This window comes from Tamandua tetradactyla, chromosome 3, assembly GCF_023851605.1.
Source record: "Tamandua tetradactyla isolate mTamTet1 chromosome 3, mTamTet1.pri, whole genome shotgun sequence".
In the NCBI taxonomy this organism is placed as follows: Eukaryota; Metazoa; Chordata; class Mammalia; order Pilosa; family Myrmecophagidae; genus Tamandua; species Tamandua tetradactyla.
In genome coordinates, this window is record NC_135329.1 from 17,215,489 (window position 1) to 17,227,679 (window position 12,191).

A 12,191-nucleotide genomic window follows, 5' to 3' on the forward strand; every position below is an offset into this window, starting at 1 on the left:
GTCCTCTCAGTGAGTTCAACCCTGTGTACGTTCATGTGTCACCTCCTCTGCGAATCCTTCCTATGGACCCTTACAAGTTACTCATCACACCATTTCCCCCTTTGTTATTTCCCACCCTGCACTCTGTTCTATCTGGTTACATGTACATAAGTCTACTCTTCCCAGTTAGACCATAAGCTCCCAGGTGGCAGGTATTGCATCTTACAGTCTCCCCTGTCTTGGTGAGTATCTAGCTCTAGACAGGATGCACAGCAAGAATTCAGCAAAGACTTGCTGACTTATGACTTGAGCAGAGCTGAAGAGAATGGCTTGGTCCAGGAAGAAAGGGACACAGGTCTACCCCCTTGGTTTCTCATTGTTGTCCCTGGCAGCATCCAGGAAAGAGGCCACAGCAGCAACAGGGGCCATGCGACCATAACTCCCAAATGCCACCCAGGGACACTCTATCACATTGTTATGATACACCCTAGCATGGAATGGTTGACTGCACAGCTTCAGAGCTGGCTTATATCTGGGAGCCTTTTTTGATTCTAGGTTATGCTGGTTTGAATCTGTTATCTACCCCAGAAAAGACCATGTCCTTTTAATCCACTCTTGTGGAGGCAGACCTATTATGGGTGGGACCTTCTGGTTACGCTATCTCAATTGAGATGTGACCCAGCCCATTCAAGGTGGATTTTAATCCTTCATGGATAGAACTGGAGTTCTTTATGATAAGATTAAAGACAAGTAAAGCAGGAGAGCATAGGGAGAAATGTCCAGAGACATTTGGAGAAAACCATTAAAACCAGAACCCAGGAGAGAAGGAACAGCAGACATTGCCATGTGTCTTCCCAAGTGAGAGGAACCCCGGATGCCAGGAGCCTTTCCTCAGAGAAGGTACCTTCCTCTTGATGCCTTAAGTTGGACCGTTTGATGACTTTAGAACCGTAAACTTGTAACCTAATAAAACTCCATTGAAAAAGTCAACCCATTTTTGGTATTACGTATGCTGGCAGCTTTAGCTATGGCCACTGCTTTTAGACACACACCCCTGTGGTTGCAAAGGGAGAGACACAGCCTCAGCTAGAAACAGACAAGCCTGGACCAGCTACCCTTTAGGGCAGTCATTTCCAATCTTTTGGGTATTTGGGCACCTTTATTTTTTCCCTAAAAAATTCCTTGCCTTGAAAGAGAACTGCCCAATGACATAAATTAAACTAAGGGGAATTACATTGTTTTAAAACACTCTTTTTTTTGAGAAATTCATGTGGCATCCTGAGATACCACAAAATAGGGTACTACAATGAATAACACCTGGCAAATGGAACAGCTCTGGACATCACCTTTATATCTGTATTAGCTTTCTAAGCTCCTGAAAACTCCTTGAGGAAGGCGAGACAGAAACTCTTCCTCTTTTACAGATGTGAAAGAAAAGGCATACAGAGGGTTCCAGCCTTGCCCAGAGCTTTACTGCCGGTGCAGGCTGCAGCCAGAGCCAGCCTCTGGCTTTGCCACGCCTGCTGTGGGTATGATTTCCTCTCCAGCACCACAACCTGCTGCTTCCCTATGTACAGAATCATTGTGCTTAAGGGGTTGTGGTTGTGAGAATGTGGACTTTGGAGTGAGAACTTCTGATGTCAGTTCTCAGATTCCCTGGGTTGGCTTAGTGCTTTTCCACAGCCCCCCCCTAAGCTCTCTGAGACGTTTGCCTCAATGTCCGGGATAATAATGCCGGTAACCCCGGGGGTAGGGCGGTGGTAGGACGACAGGAGAGCATGGGTCTGAAGGGGCTTTTCAACGGTGAGCTCCTATCATAGCACTGCAGTCATCTCAAAGCAATCATGGTCTCAGCACCCTTGCTCTCTGCAAATGGAAAAATAAAAGAAAGAATGGCTCTTACCTGTTCCGGCTCTTCAGATCTGATCACCACTGTCTCGGGCGTGACACAAGGAATCCTCGGAATGGCTGGAGATTCCACTCTGTGTGCCAAAAGCATTGGAAAATCAAACGGATGGTCCTGCCAGGTAGCCCCTTGGCTGTCACAGAAGGTTTAAGTGAAACACTTCTGTGCTTCTCAAATAACCTAGCCAGCCCACGCCCCTCTGCTCAGCCTGAGCCCCCTGCATGCCACACAGAGCCTCCTCTTCCACTTACTGACCACACTTTCTCACCTACAAAGCCTTGTCCTTCCTCTTTGCCTTGCCAGAGCCCACATGCCCTTCAAGGCCTAGCTGAAGGCGCTGCCTCCTCCACGAAACCTCCCCCCAACTATTCCTACCCAGATAGGTGACCCCTTTTCTGCAGGCTAACTGCCCTCGGTGATAGAACCCTCACTCTGCATTGTCACATGCTTTGTGTGTGTTTTGGGCCCGCCAAATGAATTTGTAAATTCCTTGTGCCAAGTGTCCCGTCTTCATATTTCTAATAGATGCTCAATAAATACTTTTAATAAAGACTGATTAAAAATATCCTTGTAATTCCACTTCCTGCTGATTCCACAGCCTCAGCTTTTATAAGCCGCGGGACTAGGCTGGCATGCTTCTGCCTTTTTAGAAAACATCAACGGCTCAGTTTTTCTGTTCTTTAAACTTGAAGGTCTTAGATTCAGTCACAGAATATGCCTGTGTGAAAATGTACCCAGAGTGGTGCAGCTCATTACAGCCACAAAGAGAAATGAAGAATGTGTTCCAGGTGGAAACACAAGTCCGTGGTGGGTTTTTACCCAAAACTTAACTCATTAACAAGGAACCACATGGCGGTTGCTGTCTGATCTTAGCAAAAGTTTCTAGTGTGTCTTTCCCAAGGGATTCTTCTAGTGAGAAGCTGAGAGCACGCGAGAGTGAGAGAGGGTGTGAATATGTGACTGTGAAGGAGGAGAGGAAGAAAACTGGAAGGTAGGGATACTGGAAGAGGGAATGGATGCGTGCAGCCAGCACCCTGGAAGGCTGGCCTCAGGGTCCTCCCCTTGCAGCCAGGGCAGAGCTAGCCTTTTCCAGTGTAAGTCTGGATGCTTCTATCTCTGTTGGTGGCTTCTGGAACTCCAGGCTTAGACCTCAGCCACCCACTGCAAGACCCTTTAAGTGAGCATATCTTACACTTGATCTAACTTTGGCACAAAATCCAGCAGCTCTTTCTCGTCATCAGCATCCCTGGAATCTTGCCTCTCAGCTTTGGAGCCGATCAGTTCTTCCCCTGAAACCACACAAGTTCAAGTGAGCAACAGAATAGAGAGAATAGATTTCTCCTTCTTTTTTTTAAAAAAATGCTTTTCCTGGTCCACCTCTCAATGCTTGCACCTGAGGAGTGGAGGGAGGCCTCTCATGCTCAAAGAGGATAATTAGTCATGTTCCCCCCTGGTATATAGAGCAGGGCAGCTAACCCCTAACATCTTAGTCCACACCAGGATTTTAAAAGGAAAAAAAAAAAAAACCAGCCAGAAAGAAAAACTTTCTTAGCTTGGCAAATTCCACCATAAAACAGCCCTTTTAGGGGGTCCAAAGACACCAGAGAAAGGGTTGTTACTGTTCTCTTCCTTACCACACACTGCAGAAGGCTAAGCTACAGTGGAATTGAAAACATTCATTTTGAAGGGCTGTAGGATTTTTTTTTAGCTGCTGTACCTCATTATTTCCTAAGCCCAAACAGAGGTTCAAACTATGTTTGAATCAGCTGTCTGCAACTCAGATGGCCTCTTTGTCTCTCTCTCCTTGCTTGAACTGGAGTTGGAACCTGGGCCCTGACCTTGCACTGACATTCACTGTCACTTAGCAGTGAGTTTTCTGGCTTTGTGATCCAGCACTGAAAGAATGAAATAACAACAGCTCATGCAGTTATTCTCACAAACACAGCGGCATGGGTGCAGACACAGAGATGGACGGGCAGGGCTACCTGCCAGGGCATGGATCTTAGGGCTGTACGTTTCCTGTTTAGGTAAGCTCCTGGCACTGGCTTGTGAGCCATCAAAGGTGGAAAGCAGAAATGGATTAAGGAGAGCTTGGATTAGGATGAAATGCACTCTGGTGAGAAAGGACCACAGGAAACAGAAAGCGTTTCATACCCATTATAGTTATATGAGCAGTTCCTGGAAAGCAAAGAAGAGCCGAATTGAAGGAAGGACAGGATTAAAGTCAGTTAAAACGAGAGGCATATTATCAAAAGGGACACGAGGAAAGTTAAACTAATCATTTAGTTGACAAAGTTATACGCCCCCCCCAAACCACAGAGATGAAACGGATCTTTGAGATATTCCAGTCTAACCCCACCATTTAACATCATGATGGCTCCCTTCAAACTTAAGCAAGAAAATAAAACTTTCTTGGGGTAGGAAAAACCCTAAAAGGACTCCGTGGCTCCCAGAAGTTGAAATTGTGGGAATATCATAATCATGGATATACTCCCAAACTTACTGATCCACTATTTGCTGAGAAGGGCAGTTTGTTAAAATAAATTCTAAGAGATTTTAAATAATCTGTTTGTTATTCATTCAAAGAACAAGGAAAGCATCAGGCAGGACTTGAGGACAGCTCTGCCTGCTCTGGGAACTGATCTGAGTGGAGTCTCACGCGAACTGGACACACATGCATAATATATACCATGTCTATTCCTATTTATGAAACGTCATGGGACTTCTTATTTTGATCTCTAAGATACAGCTGTCCCTTCCTCTAACACTCTAGTAAAGGGGTGTTTCTGATGACGGACAAGGTTCCTTTAAAAAGCGGGGCCCCGCGGGCTCAGCGTGGAGCTGCGGCCCTGGGCGGGGGTCAGAGCACCCAGAGCCAGGCGGGGGGAGCCCCGCAGACGCCCCCTGAAGCTCAGTACCCAGTCTCCTCTCAGGCTTTACCTTCGTCTTCAGAGACATCCAGAATCTCATCCACCGTCTCAGGGAAGCTCATCCGGTGCTTGTCACTGACTACCTACCAGGAGAAAAAGCAGAGCGCTTAACCCAGGTAGAACACGGGACCCTGTCACGGACCCAGCAGCTTCCCGTCCTGAGCTGAGGGGACGGGGGTGGGTGGGAGGGGGCGCTGTCCCAGTTGAAGAAAGCCAAAGCCAAGCGGCCGCCAGCCCGGAACCGGCGTCGGACGGGACAGCCCGGGAAGCTGCAGCGGTGCGTTCCATCTCCTCGCCCCTTCCTCATCCCGCGACCTCGCCGCGGCCCTCTCGGGTCCAGGCATAGCCCTGCCGCCGCCACCAGGTGGCAGTGCAGCCCCGCATACCGCAGGCGAGCACACCGCCCTCGGGGCGCCGAGCCGCCCGTCGGACGTCCTAGGGCCGAGGCGCGAGCGCCAGGCCTGGGACTATCCCCCAGGGCACCCCGTCCGCCAGGCTGGCCGCGTGAGTCTGGGGGTGCTGAGGGGGAGCGGGCACCTACCACCACACTGCTTTCATCCGTGACAGCCTTGAGCACGTCGGTTACGGAAATGTAGCCCAAGCGCTTGGCTATTGCCAGAGGCGTGGTTCCGTTCTGGGGAGAAGAGCAAGGCGTGAGCTCCAACAGGACATCAGGGCTGGAAGGAAAGAGCCCCGCCCTCCCCGCCCTCGTGCATGGACCAGGCTCGTGTTCCGACTGTTCAGAGGGCAGACATGGCGAGACCCTGGCTTGGAGCCGAGAGCAACAGCCCTCCCTGCACGAGTGGGAGCCTAGATGTGTGTTGGCAGCAATGCCTGCGGAGGGAGGGGTGTGATATTTAAGTTTGCAAACTGAAATGAGAACAAAGGGGAACACTGACGGGACAGGTCAAGAACCACCGAGGGAACCACCTGGGAAGGAACGCAACAGGAAGTCATCATGTGCAATTTTATGAATCTGAGGGTACAGAGCAATGCTGCTTCCAAGAACTGGTCTTTAGGTATTAGTTACTGAGCACCAAAAGAGTGAGAATAATCCATATGCTTCAATGAACTGTAATCAAGCCAATCAGAAATCACAACCAGATTTAAGATAGGGGTATATTTACCTACTGTGATTATTTTTTTTAATTGAGCAATCTTCACACATTCTATACATGGTGTACAATCAACAGCTCGCAATACATCACATAGTTGTGAAGTCATCACCATGATCGTTTTTAGAACATTTAAATCACTCCAGAAAAAGAAATAAAAAGAAAAAAAAACCTCATACATCCCATTACCCGCCTGCCCCCCCCCGCCCCCCGCCCCATTGACCACTAGTATTTCCGTCTACCCAGGTTATTTCTACTGCAATTTTAAGAGAAAGAGCCAAGTGAAAAATAAATTGATATTGAGGCCTCTTCTTTAAGTTCTCTAATGCTAGGATGTGCCCTGGGCTCCAGATGGATTTAGCCCTATTCCCTGTAACTATTCAAGCAATTACACCTATAAACCAGGGTTCACACACTTTCAGGGCTGGAAGGAGCATGGCGATCACAGAATAAAACTTTCACATTTTAAGGGCCCATGATCACTAATGCTGAAAAGGGTGATGGCAAGGCTCTGAAAGATACTGAACCACCCAAGACATTGACTTTGGTTCACATGTACTGTACTTACAGGAGTTTCTCTTAGAAAGGGTTTCAACAAGAACACTTACACATAAATAAAAGGGGGAGGCTAAATGATGCATGACAGGATAACTTCAGTTAAGCAGAAAGAAAAACTGATCACAATCCCCATCTCCTTGGGTATCCAAGGCAGCTGTGACTTTCTCTTCCCAGACCCCAGACACAGGGCAGAAAGGTTAGGCTAAGTAAACGACTAGCCAACAGGAAGTATAATCAAGTCACATCATTTTTTGCCATCCAAACGAACCTCTCTGGTTAATGGAAATCTCCCAGGGCTGCCCCTGGGAGCAATTTTCTGAAATCAGAGAACAGATTGGATACTTACCGAGCTGACCTCGTTTGGGGAAGCACCATTTTTCAGAAGCAGGGTCACAATATCTGTATGTCCTTGTTGGGCTGCTTGGTGCAGGGGGCTGTATCCTAGCTATAAAGTGAGTAGACATTTAGGCAAGATCAGCTATTAGAGAAAGAACTTCCCACCTACTATAGAGCCTGTCCATCTTTTACATGCAACATTAAAAAAAGTGCATTTTCCCCATTTCCTCTTACAGGGTCAAAGTTTAAACTTGTGGCAGAGCCCCAAGTGTGTCCAGAGCAGCCTCTGGCTGCATCCAGACTTGGCACTTAGGAAGTGTCAGTATAGGAGTTAGTTCTAATGTGTCCCTGTACCTTGGTCTTGGCATTGACATCGGCCTGGTGCTGTAGCAAAAACTTCACCAATTTGATATTTCCATAGTGACTGGCCACATGGAGTGGAGTATAACCCATCTGTAAAGGAAGAAATGAGAGTGGGTGGCCAGCAGGGCTTCCATGTACAGCAAGAGCCACTATGAGTGTGTGAGAATGAAATCCTCAGCAGAAGTACCTAAAGAAGAGAGCGCGTGGACAGGGAAGCCCTCTGGAAAGTTGACAGCTGCTATAAACTGTAAGCTGTATCGCTGTTACCAGTCAGACACAGTTGGCGTGGGAAGGAACAGGATTTGGTTTCAGGCAGGCAAAGTCTGACTGAGATGCTTGTGACATATCCAAGTGGAGATGTCAAGTAGGAAATTGGAAAACTGATCCCGAACCCCGACAAGAGGTCTAGATTGAGGATGTAAATCTGGGAGTCATCAGCATGTGGAAGAAGCCTTAGAGATGTGGTCACCTGGTGGGGTCTAAGTACCAAGACATTATATAGAGGGAGAGGCAGAAAAGCAGATCATGGAGGAGCAGCAAAGAGATAAGAGGGAAACCAGGAGAGATCTGTGTTACAGAAGCCAAGAGGGATTATCTCAGGAAGGAGGGAAGAGGAGGCTGGGATAAGGGCAGATGGTAGCGGGGAGAACACTGGTGACCCTGACAAGAGCAGAATCGTTCACTCTGGAAAGATAAAATCCCATTGTCAACCCCCCAAGACACAGTCCAGGTTCCTTAATTGTAGTATAATGGAGTTGGTCAGAATGGACCATTGCCTGGATGAGTGGGCTTTGGAAATGTGTTTATTTAAGTTTTGTCTGTGAAGGAGCAAGCTTTCAAGGGATCTGCCCTAGTTAACATATGGGGGTGGGAAAGCCATGGCTCACCAAGTTCTTTGGTCCTAGGTGTCCCTGGGGAGCTGGTGTCAGATTCCAGAGAGCATCTTAACACAGTCCCCCATGCTGGGCCTGCACATAATCAGAAAGCTAACTCTGGGACCGTTGAGGCAGTTCTAACCCACAGTATAGGTCTCTCAGGGTCAGCACTCCCCAAAAGACTCAATTGGACCCTTCATAAGAGAAGTCTCCGAGATACCTAACATTCTCAGATTTTAAGCAGCTTCCTTTTGAAGTTGCAGGTACTTGGGGATGAAAAAGTTTCTAATTTTCCCCCTGGGAGGCCCTTCATCATAATATCGTGGACCATGTTTCCTGGAACTCTGGAGGGGGTGGTGTCATTGTGTCCCTTCTTTTTAATCCAACTGCCTTGCTGTGAAAGTGACATGCATTTCCTCCATGAAGCCTCTCTTCCCGTCAATGGAAACCTTCTCCTCCCCTTGACGTCCTGGTGTCACTTTGTTGGTTCTTCTTTTACCAGTTATCTCATTACAAGGTTTCCTCCTGTCTCTCACCATAGCCTGCACACTACACTACAGAATGCCGTGAGGGCAGAAGCTACCGTGTGTTGTCCACTTGATGATCTCCACACGGTTCCCTGCATACAGAAGAGGTTCAAAGAATGTCGTACTGAATTTAACTAAATGCTTGACTAAAAGGGGCTGAATTTTTTAGTGAACCCAGGGAAGGCTGACACTTCAACTCTACACTGATATAAAGCAGATTTTGAAATCACGATTCAACATTCTCCCGTTTCTTGCTACAGAGACTCAAGGTCTAGCAAGCTTCTTTATATCCCTAATTGAAAAGTGAGATCATCAGGAGTGATTTTTGCAAACTCTGCTTCCAACACTAGGAAGTGTCAGAGAAGAATGTACCGTCAGGTCCTCTGGATGTCACAACTCTGCGTGAGAGAGGACTGTGAGGTGTGAGGGGCATCCACACTGGGCAGGACCACGTGCAGGCATCAGGACAGACAGGGCAGATGGGGGGCACGTACACTGAAGCCAGCCTTACCCGTGTGGTGGCGTCCACCGTGACACCATGTTTGATCAGCACATCTGCCACTGGAACGTGGCCTTCTTGTGCTACCAGATGGAGGGGGGTGAGTCCACTCTGGGAAGAAAAATATTCCATCACCATTTATCTAGTACAGAATTCTCAGTGAAAGAGCACTATAGTTAAGGAGCCAAACCTGGCTCCATAGCTACCAACCAGTTATTTTGACCTTAGGTAAAACTATTTCTGTTCTGAGCCTCAATATCCTTATCTAGGAAATGAGGTGGTTAAACTCATCAGGAGTCAGCAAACTTTTTCTGTAAATGGCCAGGCAGTCAATATTTTAGCCTTTGTGACTGTTGCAATGATCCAATTCTGCCCTCGAGGTGAGAAAGCAACTAGGGCCAACACAACACGTAAGCCAATGGGCATGACTGTGTTCCAGTAAAACCTTATTTACACAAATAGGTGGTGGGTTGGATTTGGCCAGTGGCCCAAAGTTCACTGACTTTTGAATGAGATGAACTTTAAGGTACCTTCCAAATGTAACATTCTTTATTCCCAAGCTCTAGGCAAGTTTCAAAGCTTTGGTTCCCTAACCTAGAAAATGGGGATAATCAGTGACCTATCTCAAAGGCAAACTGACCTATCTCAAGGGCAAAGTGATCTATCTCAAAGGTCAGTTGCAATAACCCAAGTGAAAACACTTTGAAAAGCACACAAGCCATCTCAATACAGCATATCATCATCACATCACAGCTGCATGGCAAAGAGTAAGGGGGATCCTGTTGGGCATGAAAAGATCATATTCATGGACTTCTCCTCACAGCTTTCTAATGAGGATATTGATGCATCAGAGATCTTGTTTGCTACCTGGGCACTCAAACAGAAGTGTCATAAAGGTCTTCTCCCCCCTGTACCCTACCTTAATATGTCTTATTAACCACGGGACAAGCAGCTCCAATTCCTTGGTCTTCTAGGAGGCAGTGAGCAGAGGCTGTCCCCTCTATGGGGGCCTGGCTTGCCCTTCTCTGCCCTGTGCACTTTCCCCTGGGCAGACCAGAGGCCCACAAGTTATCCCTGGGATAACTCCAAGAATCTGTCTCGCGAGGGTGCTGCGTGGATGATGAGTCCGTCGCCAGTGAGAGACTCGCCTCTGCCATTATTGTCTCTTCACCCAGCTTGCTTTAAATGTCCCGATGGAGAAACCCAGGATTCCATTAAATATAATGGTTCTACTGTGACGGCTCCCTCCTTGGGTTCTGTTGTTCAAAGAGCCAATAGATCTGAAGGTTTTTCAAGAAACTTCAAGTTCCTTAAAATGTCTGCCTTTCTGAAACTATAATATGAAAATTTATGATCTAAGGAAGTGGTTCTTCATGAATATATGATTTCACTTACATGAAATGTCCAGAATATGCCTATAGAGACAGAAAGAAGGTTGTTGGCTACCCTGAGCTGAGGGGAAGGAGGAATGGGCAATGCCTGCTAATGGGAATGAGGTTTCTTTTAGGGTGAAGAAAATGTTCTGAAATTAGACAGTGGTGATGGTTGTACAACTCTGTGAATACACTATAACCACTGCACTGGATAGTTCAAAAGGGTAAGATTTATGGTATATGAAATGTATTTCCACAATGCTGTTACATAAAAAAGAAGTGCTTATTATTCTTTCTTGGGCCATTCCTTTGAGAAACTGATGAAAACTAGGAAAATGCTCTAGCATTTTCACCTAGAAAAATGCTCTTATGCCCATTCTCCCAAAACGTTGTGCACAGTTTTGGAAGGCTTCATACTTATACGCCTGTAGTCTCTGGATCAACAACTCCTTGTCTGATGGCTAGGTCAGTATATGCATATTTTAAATATATTCTCCTGTGGAAAATGAAATTTATTCTCCTGTGGAAATGAATGTATTTAATTACTGAATACATTCCTGAATGTAGACACTGGCCTACATTTGGAAAAGTACACTATAGGCTTTAATATTGATTTTTTTTGCAGATTCTTGAGTCAGTCTATTTAGAAATTTAGCATGCTGTAGTAGAATCAGCAAAGATTTTGGCATCAGATAGACTTGGGATCTGCCCTAGCTATAACATAATTAGCTTGGAAATATGCAACCTTGGGAATAAGCAACTTGTCTGAACCCATTTCCTCATTTATAAAACCGAGTTAAAACTTACACAGGGTGGTTGTAAGATTGCACACACACACGTATCATCCCCATACACACATCTCACTTCATTCATACACACATCACCTAACTCATAGTAGGTGCTCAATATCTTGATAGGTATGCCTGGCTAGGTAACACTAAAAACCTGACGCAGACTAATGGGCAATTCCAACGAGCCCATATTTACCTTGTTCCCCAGGTTGCCATTGGCTTGTTTTGAGAGCAGCAGAGCCACCATCTCTGCGTGACCTTCTTGGGCAGCCAGGTGAAGGGGCGTCACGCCTTGCACCGACTCTGCATTTGCTGACCCGCCATACTGCAGCAGACTGCGGGCAACCTCCATCTGGTTCTGCTTGGCAGCGATGTGCAAAGGGGTGTAGCCATTCTGAAACAGCAGAAGTCACCCAGAGCCTGTTTATAAGGATGCTGAACTGGCAATACGGGTGCATGTCTTAAATTTGAAATCCTTGAGGCAAGGCTAGGCCTGGTTCTTGGTCTGCTCACCCACTGATCAGGGCTGGAGTCACTAAGAGAGCAACTTCAGTAAACAAAGTCCATTTGACTTGGAGACAGCTCTCGAGGCTCCCACAGCCAGCAAATGTCTTGCACCTTTGTTCACCATCTATTTTCTGTTATCTTGTTCTGACAAACTGCTGGGCAGGAAATGCCCCGTCACCAAGCAAAGCTAGGATTTAATTAGGCAGCTTATAGATCAACTAGAAGCCTGGGTAAGTAAGTAAATTAAAGACAACGTTCCCCTTTGCCCCTTCCTGAATCAAGAAGCCCAAACATTTCATAATGCAGAAAAAACTGCAACCACTATTCTTTTCCTGTGCAACTGGGCCAAGCATCCTCCTGGGCTTGTCCACATCAAGGCAGTATTGTGCAGAAGGACAAGCTCTGGGCAAGGGACTTGAGAATGTGGGAAGC

At 46.8% G+C, this 12,191-nt stretch overlaps 1 protein-coding gene across 5 annotated transcripts in view; it reads right to left on the reverse strand.

The window, feature by feature from the left end:
• The window catches only part of ANK1 (ankyrin 1), a 129,380-nt gene that overhangs the window by 39,441 nt on the left and 77,748 nt on the right, over positions 1 to 12,191 (reverse strand). For all 5 annotated transcript variants that reach the window (XM_077152579.1, XM_077152578.1, XM_077152581.1 and 2 more), the window contains exons 17-24: positions 11,449 to 11,646; positions 9,101 to 9,199; positions 7,179 to 7,277; positions 6,835 to 6,933; positions 5,353 to 5,449; positions 4,826 to 4,894; positions 3,078 to 3,174; positions 1,883 to 1,961 (exon numbers count right to left, since the gene is read on the reverse strand). In XM_077152579.1, the coding sequence (XP_077008694.1) occupies positions 1,883 to 1,961; positions 3,078 to 3,174; positions 4,826 to 4,894; positions 5,353 to 5,449; positions 6,835 to 6,933; positions 7,179 to 7,277; positions 9,101 to 9,199; positions 11,449 to 11,646 (837 nt within the window). The remainder of the gene's footprint in view (positions 1 to 1,882; positions 1,962 to 3,077; positions 3,175 to 4,825; positions 4,895 to 5,352; positions 5,450 to 6,834; positions 6,934 to 7,178; positions 7,278 to 9,100; positions 9,200 to 11,448; positions 11,647 to 12,191) is intronic.